Source organism: Gracilinanus agilis, chromosome 1 (assembly GCF_016433145.1).
Source record: "Gracilinanus agilis isolate LMUSP501 chromosome 1, AgileGrace, whole genome shotgun sequence".
NCBI lineage: Eukaryota > Metazoa > Chordata > Mammalia > Didelphimorphia > Didelphidae > Gracilinanus > Gracilinanus agilis.
In genome coordinates this window covers 255,903,691-255,919,786 of record NC_058130.1, presented here as the reverse complement: position 1 = coordinate 255,919,786, position 16,096 = coordinate 255,903,691, and the positions used below count along the sequence as shown (strand labels likewise).

The 16,096-nt window shown below is 41.0% G+C and overlaps 1 protein-coding gene across 1 annotated transcript in view; it reads right to left on the bottom strand.

Moving 5' to 3' along the window:
* LOC123250522 (GRB2 related adaptor protein) overlaps positions 1 to 16,096 on the bottom strand; it is a 75,447-nt gene that overhangs the window by 8,495 nt on the left and 50,856 nt on the right. The window contains exon 4 of the mRNA XM_044679638.1: positions 383 to 551. Within this exon, the coding sequence (XP_044535573.1) occupies positions 383 to 551 (169 nt within the window). The remainder of the gene's footprint in view (positions 1 to 382; positions 552 to 16,096) is intronic.

The following is a 16,096-nucleotide window of genomic DNA, read 5'->3' as shown; positions in this document are numbered from 1 at the left end:
TCCTCCCCTGCACTCCACACCCTTGTCTGGTGTCTGGACTCATCATGAAAGTCACTAACTAGAAGAGAAGAGATCAGGTTGGGGATGCCCCACCCTCTTAGTGCTCCAAGGTGCTCCTAATACTCTCCTCCTTCCATTTTCCTTCCACTGTGACCAGTAGTCAGCAAGCATTTATTGAGCACTTACAGTGTGCCAGGACTTGTGCTAAATGCTGGACTTCTTGGTCCTTAACTAGAAATCTGACCCATTTCAGATTTCTGTCTTTGTGTACTCATTCCATCCTGGCCTTCAGCATATAGTGTCCTTTACTGTAATACCACCTTTTGCTAACTATGCTAAACCCAGAGCCAGAAGCCATGCTCCTAATGGGGCTTCTTGATACCTTATGCATTGGGTCCTCATCCCTTAGGAAGATTTGCTTCTTCTTGGCAATGGTAGTTGTGCGGTAGAAGTCCACCAATTCATTGAGTGAGTTGAATTTCTCCTCCCAAAGGAAATACTTCCCCATGTTCTCACGGAGCACCTTGAAGTGCTGAACCTGATTGCCATAGCTGAGGAAGGAAAAGAGTAATATATTAGGCTAAATCACTGGAGCCATGGAAAGCAGTCTTCAAAAACCCATTAGAATCAGATGAAGAAGTCAAAGCTATCTACAGGTAAATGAAAAAATGCTCTAAATCACTATTGATTAGAGAAATGCAAATCAAAACAACTCTGAGATATCAATCTATCAGATTGTCTAAAATGGCAAAAAGACAAAATGACAAATGTTGGAGGGGAGGTGGAAAAATGGAGACACTAATACACTGTTGGTGGAGTTGTAAACTGATCCACCATTTTGAAGAGCAATTTGGAATTACAATCATAAAGTTATAAAACTGTAGATATCCTTAGACCCATTACCATTGCTGGGTCTGTTTCCCAAGGAGATCAGAAAAAAGGAAAAGTATACATAGGTTCCAAAATATTTATTGTAGTGGTGGCAAAGAACTGGAAATCGAGGGGATGCCCATCCATTGAGGAATGGTTAAACAAATTGTAGTATATGATTGTGATGGAATACTATTGCACCATAAGAAATGATGAAAAAAAACTCAGAACTACATGAGATAATGAACAGTGAAATGAGTAGAACCAGAAGAACATTATACACAGTAACAGAAATAATGCTGGAAGAATAAAGTGTGAATGTTACCTTTAGAAAGTGAACTGAAAGGTGAAACATGAAATACAATTTTATACGAACATGTTGGTGTCCCAGATAATAACCTTCTGGGATACCCACATAGTAGGTACATAGTGAAGATCTGTCAATTCTAAAATGAGAAAGGACCTACTTGTACAAAAATATTTATATCTGCTTTTTTTGTGGTGGCAAAGAATTGGAAATGGAAGGAATGTCCATTGGTTGGGGAATGGATAAATAAATAGTGATACATGTTGGTAATTGAATACTATTGTACTATAAGAAATGATGAACAGGATGACATGGAAAGACCCATGTGAACTGATGCAGAGTGAAATAAGCAGAACCAAGAAAACTTTATACACAGTAACAGCAATATGGTGGATTGATCAACTGTGAAAGACTTAGCTACTCTCAGCAATACAATGATCCAGAACAATTCTGAGGGATATAAGGCAAAGAATGCTATCCACCTCCAGAGAAAGAACTGGTGGAGTAGAATGCGAATGAAAACATATGATTTATTTGGGTATATGATTTAGGGTTTAGGGTTTTATAAGATTAGTCCCTCACAAAAATGAACAATATGAAAATATGTTTTACATGATAATATATGTATATCCCAGGTTGAATTGTCTGCCAGGTCTGGAAGGAGGGGAGGGAAGGAGGGAGAGAGACAATATGGATCACATAACTTCAGAAAACTTCTTTGAAAATTTGTTATATGTAATTGGTAAAAAATAAATCAAAAATAAAAAGTCACTAAAATAAAAGATCTGTCAGTTCTCTTTCTTTGGCATCCCTCCTCTCCCCCCCCCCCCCCCCCGCCCAACCTCACCACCAAAGTGCCTATCATGGAATGGAGAACCTAGTTCAAGAAATATTTAGCACTTCACTAATTTTTGGTAGTGATATCGACATCAACTATAATGTACAAGGATCAAGAAGTTCTAAAGTATCTGTATAAAATATTGAGGTTGGAAAATTTGAAGAAAATAGTCTAGAGACATAGAGCCTGCTTTGTGGCACAATGGATAGAGTACCAGGTCTGGAGTCAGAAAGACTCATCTTTGTGAATTTAAATTTAGCCTCAGATACATACTAGCTATGTGTCCCTGGACAAGTCACTTAACCCTATTTGCCTTTGTTTTCTCATCTGTAAAATGAGCTGGAGAAGGAAATGGCAAAGCATTCCAATATCTTTGCTAAGAAAAAGCTAGATGGAGTCACAAAGAGTTAGTCACAACTCAACAAAACAACATAGGATCATAGTTCTAGAAGGGACCTTTGGGGGCTGTTGTCCTATTTCAAGCCCCAAGAGCTCTGCCCAGTTGTTCTGTATTCTAGAAGTTCATATAAGTTAGCTCTGGAGAGGTATTCTACCTTGCCTCTCCCCTCAGAAAGAGTCCTGTGTCTGGGTTGGATGGTGCGTACTGCATAAGTGGTGTAATTGCTGGCATATAAGGATACAACTGGGACTAAATGAAGCAACAACCACTTTTTGTAGTAGAGCTAGATGACCATGGGAAAGGACAAATGTTGAGTGACCCAGGATAAATTCATTTCTTGCTCTGTGTTTCTGTGTTCTGAACTGGAAAATGGCAAGGACTAGGAAATCCTAAACCACTCCCAAGGATAAAGGAGCTAATCCCTGTGGAGTGCCACACGGTGATATATTATATACACTATAAATACTTACTGACCCTTTATTGCCATATAAACACCTTGTTTTCTTTTGCCTCTGCCAAGGATGCCTTTTCCCTACCCCCATTTTTTCCCTTAGACAGTTCTACATTTTCCCCTCCCATTGCCTTTACCCAATAGCCAACATCTCTCTCTCTCTCTCTCTCTCTCTCTCTCTCTCTCTCTCTCTCTCTCTCTCTCTCTCTCTCTCTCCCTCCCTCCCCTCCTCCCCTCCTCCTCCTCCTTCTCCTCCTCCTCCTCCTTCTTCTTCCCTCCTCCTCAGAATCTACTGCTCTCCAAATCCGAATCTCCCCACTCTCCATCAGTCAATCCTCAATTCTGCATTGAACACCTACTATGTACCCCAAACTGTAGAGAACATAGAGATTTGTGAAGCATGATCCCTGCCCTCAATGAGTTTTCAGACAAGACTTGATTAACACCACTGGCACCAGCAGAGAACAATTCAGTTTTGAACACTATAGTCCTATCACAACTACATGAGTACAGAGAAGGAGGAGAAGTCGGTGTGAGCTGGAAGACTCAGGGAAGCTTTTGTAGAGAAAGAGAGCCCAGAAGGATTGAAAGGATTTAGGCAAATTCAGGGAGAGAAGGAAGGGAGAGAGGGTAAGTCAATCATCTCAAGACACTACTTACAAATATTCAATTCATCAAACATGTCTAAAATGATGTACATGGAAGCAACTAGGTAATTGAGAGTCAGGCCCAGAGACAGGAGGTCCTGGGTTCAAATTTGACCTCAGACACTTCCTAGTTGTGTGACCCTGGGCAAGTCATTTAACCCCCCCTGCCTAGCCCCTACCATTCTTCTGCCTTAGAATCAATATTGATTCTAAGGCAGAAGGTATGGGTTTAAAAAATAAAATAAAATTATATACAACATACAAGGAATTTTGTTACCAACTTGGTATTCAAAGTCAAAAATACATGAGAGAGGCAATGGATTAGAGCTCTGGTATCAAGAAGATCTGGGGGAGGGCAACTAGGTAGCACAGTAGACCCCAGGTCTAGAAAAAAGAGGACCTTGGTTCAAATCTAGCTTAAGATACTTCCTAGCTGTGTGACCCTGGGAAAGTCACTTAATGCCAATTGACTAGCCCTTACTGCTCTTCTACCTTAAAATAGGTATATAATAGCAATTCTAAGTCAGAAAGCAATAGGATTTTTTAATAGTTAAAAAAAAAAAGACAAGTTCAAATCCCATCTCAGACACATTAGCTACGGGCAAATCACTTAACTTCACTGTTTCTCAGTTTCCTCATCTATAAAATGAAGAGTTTGGATGTGATGACCTCTAAAGCATCTTCCAGTCATAAATTTATATTATGAAAGGTATTATGAAAGACTTTCCTTCAAGGGTCTGTGCCTTTGCCCTAGGATATTTAAGGCTCCCTCCCTCACTCCTGAAGCCTCTCCTACCACTTTGGACCCTCACTAATATCCCCATAACTAAAATCTCACAATGCTGAGGAGCCTAGGACCTTTTAAATTATCTAAGCCAATGGTGTTAAACTCAAACAGAAACCAAGCCAATTAACCACATGTAAGGACCCCTGCAAGCAGAATATTGACTTAGAAACCACATGTTAACATTATCTCTGTTCTATTATATTTTTATTTATTTTATTAACTATTTCCCAAATACATTTTAATCTGGTTCAGGCAACACTTGTTGGCCCCATGTAGCCAGTAGCATGTTTCAACCTTAGATCTAGGCCATTCTCCTCTCCTTCTGGCAGAAGAAACCAAGACCTAGAAAACAGAAGTAACCTTCTCAAGGTACTAAGTACCTTGCCAGGGTTCAAAAGGGCTCTTTCCAACCAAATAACCAGATTGCCCTAAATTTCAGTGTAGTAAATGTTGTTTACTCTGTGCTAGGTACTGTGCTAAGCACAGTAGATAGAAGGATCAAGGCAAAATAGTCCCTAGCCTCATAGAGTTTATATTCTACTGGGGCAGGCTCCTTAACTGGGAGTCTGTGAATAAATTTTAGGGGGTCTGTGAATTTGTTTTTTTAATTACATTTTGAAAACTAAATTTCGACAAAATTGGTTTCTTTTATAATGTTGTGTGTTTTATTTTATGTATTTAAAAATTATTCTGAGAAGGGATTAATTTCACCAAAAAGTCTAAGAAGCTCCATACTGGGGGGATAGAAATATTGTTGTTTGTCCTTAATTTTCAAAGAACCCATGAGTGTGATGACTTGCATATGAGTTGGATTTAAGTGAGGCAGAACCGCACCAAGTAGTCAGCCTCAGTCTCTCTTGTCCAGTGGCAAGACAAAAGTCAGGACAACTGACGACATCCTGGGATGTAATGGATGACCTTGATATTTTCTATGTCTGACCAAACTCTAAGTATTCCACCTGTTTTAGTCTTGTCATTTGGAATGGTTGTAAGCTCTGGAAGATTACGTCTCCCAGGACTCTCTCTGTTACAACTTCCCCTGACACCTCCCACTTCATTTGTGGGGGGTGTCAGAGAGAGTATAAAAGGGAAAGTTTGACGCCTTTTCACTCTCTCAACTGTTGTGAGGAAGATTAAGTAGTAATTAATTAAGAATTAAGGTTCATCTAGCAGGCTGGAGCTGGAGAATTCTAAGATGGAATGAAGGAGCAGGAAGGAGTGCCTTGTGCCCTGAGAGAGACTCCATTAGTGGTGGGCAAACTGTTGCCAGCCCAGGGAGATCTCAGTCCCTGCTTCTTGATTTCCTTGGGATCCTGAGTGGAGGTGGATTTCCAGCAACAACAGAACAGCATCAAGAAGAGGAGAAGTTTGGGATCTGGTGGACAGTTTCTCAAGCACACTCTTTCTTCTTGTATATCTTGGACCACCTAGGGTTTTGGCATCCAGTGAGCATCTTTGGAAAACTGTGAGAGCCCTCAAAGCCACCCCTCTGATCCATAGCTGTACTGTTCAGGTCTGGCTGGTTCCAGGCTTGAAACAGCTTCCCAGAGACTACACTGCTTCTTGGACCCTGCCTGCTTAGATCACTAGGTTAGAGTAGGGAAATCCTCCATTGCCTCTGTGGGTTTGTCATTTAGATTTTAAGTATAGAAATCCCTTTTCCACCTTTTAGTTAAACATAATTAAACCAGTTAATCCCTTTTACCTTGCCTGCTTGTTTCTAGACTTTGGCCTAGGGAGAGCAGGGTGACAGTTAAGACCAACTGCCATTCTTGTGTAAATCCAAAGAACTCTGGTCTATCCTGGTCCAGTGTCTCCTAAACCCCAGTGTGTGTACCCACAATCATTTAGGTTAATTATAACATGCCTGGTGTCTCCATTATTTACCTATATTTTCTACACTACCCAGGAGGGTCTGCTCTCAACCCTGGAAGCTTAGCTCTCTACAGAACTCTCTCTGCGCCTTTTTCTCTTTCTGTGTACCTCCTAGTTTTCCCTAGACCTTCCCTTTCCTAACCTAAATAAAACCTAGCTATTCAAACCCTAAAGTTGCTCTCTGATCATTCATTGAGGGCTCTGGTCAATTTCCCAACTGGGGGGAGGGGGGAGGAAGCTGGGGACTGCTACCTTCCTTTCCCTTCCTCTACCTTCCACCTTCCTTTCTCCCATCCATCCTACCATTCCACCTTCCTCCCTTTACTTTCACCACACAGCCTCCTTTGTGGTTCATTGGAACAAATTGTTCCCATCTACCCATTCCACCAGGGGAAGCCTTCAAATGTTGTGGGTAGGGAGTCCCCTAATTCACAAATAGGTGTGAGGCATGCCAGTTACACTCATCCTGGTTTAGTCCATCTGCTAAGATGGCTTTACAGGAGTGTGGCTGCTGTACATGCCACAGCTTCTTGGAGTCACAAGTAAGTTTGAGTTAAAAGTTTGCAATAAAGGTGATTGAGTAGTTCTGAAAAGGGCTCAGCAGCCCTCACACCACAGGTGGTCCTCCTGGAACATCCCATATACACCCTACTATGACTTGAATGCCTAAATATAAAGACAAATATATCTAGATACAGGATAATTAGAGGAGGGAGAAGGCATTGACAATTGGGGAAGATTAAGGAAGGTTTTATTATGGGTAATATGGAAATGTTTTGTATGACTATATTTATAAGATCTGTACCAAATTGCTTACCTTCCCAAGGAAGGGGGAGGGAAGAGAGGGAAAGAATTGGGAAGTCAAATTTTAAAAAATAAACATTAAAAAATTAATGAAATATGTATATTTAAAAAGAAAAATACCATGATAATTAGTTAAACTAATAGTGTAGGCTGAATTGGGGTGACTGAGGGTGGAGAACAGAAATATTCCTGAAAGGTCTACTGCCTAGAAACTTTCTAGGTTCTAGAACTACAGTTTTGTTACTTTTACGTAACAAAGTAATTAGATCTAAGTTAACAAATTTTGGTATGCATCCTTACAGAGTCATCTTCAATTCACTTCACAAGAAACATTTATTGTATTTAATATATGTTGTTGTTTCAGTCATACCTGACTTTTCATGACCCCAGCTAGGGTTTTCTTGGAAAAGATACAACAATGATTTGGTTTGCCATTTTCTTCGCCTTATTTTACAGATGAAGAAACTAAAGCAAATTGGATTAAATATCTTGCCCTGAGTCACACAGGTAGTGTGTCTGAGGCAGAACTTGAACTCATGTCTTCCTTATTCTAGGCTCAGGGCTCTATCCATTGTACCACCTAGTTGCCCACTGATATATATGTCTAATATAGAATGGTTTGTAAAAAGCATACGTATATGAATAGGGACTTCTAAAGAATTTGAGATATTTAAAATAGCTTATTTGCAAAACTTCTTCACCCAGAAGTTATTGTTGGTTATTTTTAATCTTTACCTTCAGTCTTAGAACAATACTGTGTATTTGTTCCAAGGCAGAGGAGTGGCAAGGGCTAGATAATGAGGGTTAAGTGACTTGACCAGAGTTGCACAGCTCAGCAATATCTGAGGCCAAATTTGAACCCAAGACCTCCCCTCTCCAGGCCTGGCTCTCAATCTCTCTGCTGAGCCAGTTGGCTGCCCCTCATCCAGAAGTTTTGTTTAGCCCTCTCTTTACATTTGCCTGATAGGTTCAGAAAGGTTTTGCCAAGCAAAGGCAAGTGTCAGGAATCAAAAACTAGTTTTTTAGGATTAGAATTAATTTCTTTAATGAACAGGATGATTTCAGAAACATCCATGAACTGATGCAGAGTGAAATAAGCAGAATCAGGAGAACATTATACACAGTAACTTCAATATTGCAGAATGATCAAATGTGATAGACTTAGCTACTCTCAGCAATACAATGAATGATCCAGGACAATTCTGAGGATTTGTGACAAAGAACACTATCCACCTCCAGAGAAAGAACTGTTGGAGTATAAATGCAGATGAAACTATATGATTTATCACTTGTTTATTTGGGTATAAGATTTGGGGTTTTGGTTTTATAAGATTATTCATTTACAAAAATGAATACTATAGAAATATGTTTTGCATGATGATACATGTATAACCCAGATGGAATTGTCTGCCTGATCTGGGAGGGGGGAACGAAGAAGGAAGGGAGACCATTTGGATCATATAACTTTGTAAAACTTAGGTGGACATTTGTTATTAAAATAAAATGAAGATAAAACACTTTTTAAAAAAGATTGTTGGATTTTCTAATTAAAAAATTGTTAGATTTGGAAAAAAAATTCTAATTAATTCCAAGTGTATAAAGAGATTTTTCTTTACTGGAGCAAATATAGCCATGCTCTAAAAGAAGGTAAAATTAGAAAATATTCTGGGGTATCAGCCCAATCATTCAGAGGGCCACCTGAGAGTATGATGCAAGCCCTTCGTGAGACACAATTATTAGGGGTAGTGTATTACCAATGAAAGAAGACTCAACTTGGAGTCAGGAAACCTAAATTTGAATCTCTGCCACTTACTGTGCAAGTAACAACTGCTCTGTGCTCCAATTTCTTCAGATGTGAATTGGGGATAATAACATCATCTACCTCAAAGGGCTGCTGTGAGTGATCTATATATAGAAAGTGCTTTGCAAACCTTAGATAGTTGTTGTGGCTAAAGGTGCTTTGTAAGCCTTAGACTTCAAACATCTGTGATTTCACTGGTGGGGTGGGGGAGAGGTCCTGTCGGGGAAATTCCCTTTACCAGGACAGATTGCAACCCATCTATGAGTTCTAGGGAGTTGCCTGAGTCATAGTCACAGAGTCTTAGTGACTCTGAGTCACAGAGAGGTTAAGTGACTTATCCACCATCACACAGTTAATTTTTTAAAAATGGATGCAAATTCCACTTCAGTTAAATGTCAGAGGTTGGAGTCAAACATGGGTTTAAGACTAGCATTCTATCTACCACTCTGAACTGCCTAAGTCATAATTAGATAAAAGTCAGGACAACTGGTGACGTCCTGGGATGCAAGGGATGGCCTTGGTATCTTCCATGTCTGACCAAGCTCTAAGTACTTCACAACACCTGTTTCAGCCTCCTGTGGTCCATTGGAACAAATTGTTCCCATCCACCCCATTCCACCAGGGGAAGCCTTCAAATGTTGTGGGTGCCCCCTAATTTACGAATGGGTGTGAAGCATTCCAGTTACACTCATCCTGGTTTTGTCCATCTACTAAGATGGTTTTACAGGAGTGTGGCTGCTGCACATGCCACAGCTTGAGGGTCCAGAGACCTGGATATGAATCTTGACTCTAACACTCAGATATCTCATGGCCAGACATTTGTGTTGGGCAAGACATTTAAATTCTCTTTGCCTCAGTTTCTCCACCTACAAAGTGAAAGTACACGCACAGAATTGTGAGAATTAGATGATGTAATATAGGTAAAGAATTTGGTAACCATAAAACACTATGGGGATGTCCGCTCTCATCATCATCCTCATTATTAATTTATCCTGGGATCTGAGCCCATGACCCAAGAGAATGAATCTTTCCCTGGCACCGACTCATCTAGGAGATTCCTAGGCAGATCTAGAGCCAAGGGATATGCCATGGTCCTCTTCAAACACAACTCAAATGAGGCCAAGAAACAGTTGCTCATTTATCATATTTACACCAATTGCTAATACTGTTGTTATTCAGTTGTTTCAGTCTGGTCCAACTCTTTTGTGACCCCGTTTGTAGTTTTCTTGGCAGAGATACTGGCGTGGTTTACCATTTTCTTCTCCAACTTATTTTATAGATGAGGAAACTGAGACAAACAAGGTTAAGTGACTTGCCCGGGGTCACACAACTAGTAAATGTCTGAGGTCACATTTGAACTCATGTCTTCCTGACTTCCACTCTATCCACTGCACCACCTTGCTGCTAATGCTAATGCTAATGCAAGTGCCTTCTCTTTCATGAGCCAGAACTTTAGCCAGGCAAGGAGTCTATTCTCTCTCTCTTTTTTAAACCCTTACCTTCCATTTTAGAATCAATATTGTGTATTGATTCCATGGTAAAAGAGAGGCAAGGGCTAGGCAAATGGAGGTTAAGTGACTTACCCCTGGTCACACAGCTAGGACAGATTTGAACCTAGGACATCCTATCTCTAGTCCTGGCTCTCTATCCACTGAGCCACCTAGCTTCCCCCCATGGAATCTACTCGCTAGATAAAGTTATATAAATCAACGTGGTTATGCTTCTCATTCCCATTCTTCCATGCTTGAACCCTGTCACCTCCTTCCACCTGGAATATGCTTCCCTTCCTCTAAAATTCCTGCTGAGCCTTTAGACCCACCTCCTCCAGGAATCTATTCCTGACTACCTAGCCCACATGAATATCTCACTAATTGAACGAGGTAGCTCAGAGGGATAGAGTCAGGAAGATCTAGATTCAAATCTGGCCTCAGATATGTAGTAGCTGGGTGACCTTGGGCAAGTCACTTAACCTCTATTTGCCTTAATCCACCACTGGAGAGAGGAATAGCAAACCGCTCCATTATCTTTCCCAAGAAAATCCCAAGTACAGCATTGGTGTGCTGTAGTCCACAGGGTCTCAAAGAGTTAGACCGGACTGAACAACAATAGCAACTGCAACCTCACGTGGCATTTATAATCATCTTAACACTAAATCGTCCTCTAACTATTCCATGTGGCTCAGTCTTCTTTCTCTTCCTTCCCAGACTCTGAGCTCCTTAAGGTTAGAGATACGTTGGATTCAGAAAGGGTTTGCTAAGTGAATGTGGGTTTCAGGTTGATCTCACATTAGGAGCTATAAACTCAGAATTTGTTTCAAATGTATAAAGAGGTTTTATCAGGACAAGCATAACTGTGCCTTAAGGGGACAACAAGATGGCGCAGTGGAATGAAGGCTAGGTCTGAAGTCAGGAAGACTCATCTTCCTAAAATTCAAATCCAACCAAAGACACTGGCTTTGTGACCCTGGGCAAGTCACTTTATCCTGTTTGCCTTGGTTTCCTCATCTGTCAAATTAGCTAGAGGAGGAAATGGCAAACCACTCCAGTCTCTTTGCCAAGAAAACCCCAGATGAGGTCATGAAGAGTCAGATTTGACTGAATGTCAAGAAGAAGAGGTCAAATTAGAAAATATTCTGGAGTGCCAGCACCTGTCATTCATTGGACCAACTATGGGCACTATGTAAGTTCTTTAGGAGAAACAATTGTTGGAGGTAGTATAGCACAGTTGGCAGTCCTTGAATTAAAGTCAGGAAACGCAAGTTCAAGCATCAAGGGCATGCTAGGATCAGTTCAACCTGGGACCCTACAAAGTAGGGTTTAATTCATTGTTTGGTTGGTTGTTTTTTTGCTTTATTTATTTATTTTAGGGGATCACAAAGAATCGGATAGGACTAAAAATGTCTGAACAACAGCAACTTCCTGACTTTAGGCTCAGATACTTCACAGCTGTGTAACTCTGGGCAACAAAAATAAACACACATGCAAACCTAGCTGTCTCAGTCTCCCTATCTGTAAAGTGGGAATAATAATAGCATCTGCCTCCCAGGATAAATTGAAATAATTTTTATAAATCACTTGTACACACTTAAAGTGCCATATAAATATTAGCTATTATTATTGCAAAAACTTTATCAGGCACAGGAGAAAAATATCATGACAAACAAGACCCCTGCTTTCTAAAACCTTCCAACCTAGTAAGGAAGATCTGCTCAATAAGGACAAAATAAAGTTGCTTCCCCAGCTGGGGGTGTTACAGAAAGGATCATGTCTTTTCATATTATCATTCAGAATGTTAGTCCATGAATGGACCTTAGAAATCACCTAGCCGGACAGCTTTATTTTGCAGAGGAGGAAACTGAGGTCCAAGGTGGGAGGAAGTGATTTCCCCAAGGTCTCCTAGTCACATCAGAGGCAGGCTCTTGACTCACAGACCATGTTTCTTTTCACCATATTTTGGTTCATCTTACTCTACTTGCAATTGCACAGTCTCCCCAGGGGAGAGGCGCCTGGCTGCATGACACCCCATGAAGCAATCTTCCTGAGTGCTTTGCAGACAATAAGTCTCAGACGCCTTCAGAGGCAGCAAAAGCAGCAGCACTCACAGAGCAGGGAACATTGTTCTACTGTGAGTAACCCATCTGTGGGACCAGAGTCTAGCACGTGGGCAACTGGAGAATTGTTCACTAGCTGAAGGACAAGGGTGTGGACTGGACAACTCCCGTCCTGTCTGGCCCAGACGTTCCCTTCTGTGAATAAAGCTGAATGACTCCAGCGCCTGGAGGGACAGTCAGAAGATGAAAAGTTCACAAAAGGTTGAAGGCCCTGAATGAAGCTTGGGAGGTCCAAGCAGGCCTTCTGCTCAGGGTACCACTGGTATGTCCACCACTGTAGGCCAAGCATGTTTTCACCCTAGAGCTCTGAGGCTATGATCTAGAAGAAAGCCACATTAAAACGTATTTGGTTGAAAATATTTTCAGATGTCACTAGCCTCTGAGAAGCATAGACAAGAACCAAGATGGAAGCCAAAGATGGAAAGAGGGAACCCAAGATGGCCTCAAAGAAGACCAGAAAAAAATACAACAAAGTCCATACAATAAAATGTATGCATCTTATTCTTTTGGAAAGTCCCTTAGACCCTGACTCAGAGCCTACTCATTCTTACTTTCCATATAAACCTGACAAGCTTAGGTAACAATCTGGTAGCAGGGACTGGTCCTGGGATTCAAAGGGTCTGTGGGGAGCATCCCATTTTATTCTCATCCTGGTGAATGGGTAGATTTGTCACCATTCTCAAGAAACAGATGGTGCATTCTCACCTTTGCTCATACACTTACTCCTTCTTGAAATATCCTTACTCCTCCTTTATAGGCATAATACCCAGCCTTCCACTGCTTTTTTTTTTAAACCCTTAACTTCTGTGTATTGACTTATAGGTGGAAGAGTGGTAAGGGTAGGCAATGGGGGTCAAGTGACTTGCCCAGGGTCACACAGCTGGGAAGTGTCTGAGGCCGGATTTGAACCTAGGACCTCCCGTCTCTAGGCCTGGCTCTCAATCCACTGAGCTACCCAGCTGCCCCCCTTCCACTGCTTTTTGAAGCTTATATCCTTTGTGAATCTTTCCCTGCCCACCCTAACTCAGTGATCTCTCCTTCCTCCTCTATTCCTGCAGCATTTACTGTCCATCCCATTCATTCGTCCCTGTCTGGTATTACTGGATATCTTTTCATTCCTCCGTCAGCTAGGCGCTGAGTTTCTGAGGTCAGAGACAATGTCTGTTCTCCCTGTCTCCTACATGGTTGGTCCTCCAGGAAGTATTGATAAGATGTTGTTGGGGGCTGGATTTTTTGCCTGGTAGATGGTGGGTATGGATGATGGATGAGCTCAGTGTTGGGATGGAGCCAGAAGGACTTCCCTTTCCCCACTCCCCACCCCCAAGGGGAGCAGCTGAAGGAATTGATGCTCAACAGGAAGTGCCAAGGGCATGTATCTTTGTGTGAGCTGGGGCGGACAGACTGCTGCTCAGAGAGCCAGGGGAACGCTGAGCCCAGCAGAAAAGTTCCACTGAACTGTTCTCGGGTTGCATCAGCAGCATAGCTCACCAGGCTGGTTTTTCTAGCCAGGTAGACAGATGGGTCAGGGGAAGAAAAAAAAAAACAAGGAATTAGGTGGGCATAGCCTCTCTCCTTGTCCCTGCTGCCCTTGGCTGAAAACCAAGGAAGAACCAATTTAGAGGACCAATGGTTCAGCCTCCAATAAACTGTATCTCAATATTGGGGGCAACTAGATGATGCAGCTTGAATTTAGGAGGACCTGAATTCAAATCTAGCTTAAGACACTCACTGACTGACCCTGAGCCAGTCACTTAATTTTGTTTGCTTCAGTTTCCTCATCTGTAAAATGAGCTGCGGAAGGAAATGGCAAACCACTCAAGTATCTTTGCCAAGAAAGCCCCAAATGGGATTCATGAAGAGTCAGACACAACTAAAAAAAAATTATGATTTGGGGCAGCTACATAGCACAATGGATAGAGAACCAGGTCTGGAATTGGATTCTATAATTAAAAAAAAAAAAAAAGACTCAAGATAAGGTCAGCCTGCAGTTACTTCTTTGCACTGGAAGTCAGGAGACTTGAGTTCCAATCACAATTTTGCCACTAATTCATTGTGTAGGCTCAGTTTCCTCCTCTGAACAATGAGGAGGTTTGATATTCAGGGGTTCAAAGAGTTGATTAAAAAATAAGCACAACAAATAATACTAACTGGCCTATAATATCTAGATGCTCAGCTTCTTTTACATTCTCAGTATGAGAATGTTGTTGTTCCAGACCTCTCACCCTGGTATTTTGACAAATTATGACCAGAATAATTAGCACATCCATGAATCAAGATTCTTTTGCATTTCTATTGAAAAGAACCATAAGTTATGAGTGTCTGCCTTAATTTTAGCTAGTTATAGGGGTCCTTTGAATATGAGATCATCCATCATTCATGATCCAAGAAAGAAAAAATTGGGGAAATTCAAATGTGAAAAATCAAATACATTTTCATTTACTTATGACTAGCATTGGCCTAATACAGGCAGAACATCTTACTTCAGGAAAACTAATCTTAGACAACAGAAGTGTAAATTTCATGAATTTGCTAATTGTTCTTTCCTGTGTCCATTAGCCTACACATGGTCTTTAGCTGTGATACAGATATTTATCTCAAAACAGAAGCCAGTATGAAGTTAAATCAATGACAGTTTGATTTACATCTCTGTATGTGCAGATATACATATATATCAACATCCTTCACCGGGAGTTTGACTAATATCCTGGAGACTAGCCCAGGGATTAGGGGTGGGTGTTTTACAAGCCATTACATGTCTGTCATTACCTCATGGAGCACAAAAAATTCATAGACACACTGGCCAAGTTAAATAAATTTGGTTAATACTATTAATGATATCAAAATGGTGGCATTAACAAATCCGAAGGGGAGGGACCTAACTTTAGGTTCCTTGAACTTCAAATCCTAGAATGTTTAAGCCAGAAGAGACTTTAAAGATTATTGTATTCCAATGGATTGAAAGCCAGGGCTAGAGACTGGAAGTCCTGGCCTCAGATACTTCCTAGCTGTGTGATCTGGAGCAAGTCCCTGAACCCCACTTTCCTAGCCCTTGCAGCTCTTCTGTCTTGGAACCAATACTTATTATTGATTCTAAGATGGAAGTTAAGGGTTTAAAAAAAAAAGATTATTTTTTTTTTTACAAGTGAGAAATGAAGGCCAAGAAAGAGGAAAGGACTGATGTCCTTCAGACTCTGGAATTGAAATATGAATTTTTAGATCTGCAGTCTGATTTCCTTTAGCTCAGTGGCCTTATATCATTAAGAACTACCACTTGATTTTCATTAGAATGTGTGCTCCAGGAAAGCAGGGACCTAGTTTTTGCTTTTCTTTATACTCCCAAGAACTTGGCATAGTGCCTGGCACATAGTAGACAGTTTAAACTCATTTTATCTCTCCTCCCAAACCCCCACCCCCATTCTTCCAAACTCTAATGTCTTTTTATTCTAGAGCCTTCCCACTGTTGAATATTTCCCACTTATCCTGTTTGTACATAGTTGTTTGTATGTTGTCTTCTCCATTGGATTGTGATCTCCTTGAGTACAAGGACTGACTTTTGCCTTTTTCTGTATGCTCAGTGTTTAGCAAAGTACTTGGCACATAGTAGGCACTTAATAAGTGCTAACTGACTGATTAAGAAGTGAAGGTGTAAGGGAGGTGAGATGTTCCTCAGCATACAGATGTTCAAAAGTAGAGAGAAAGACAGATG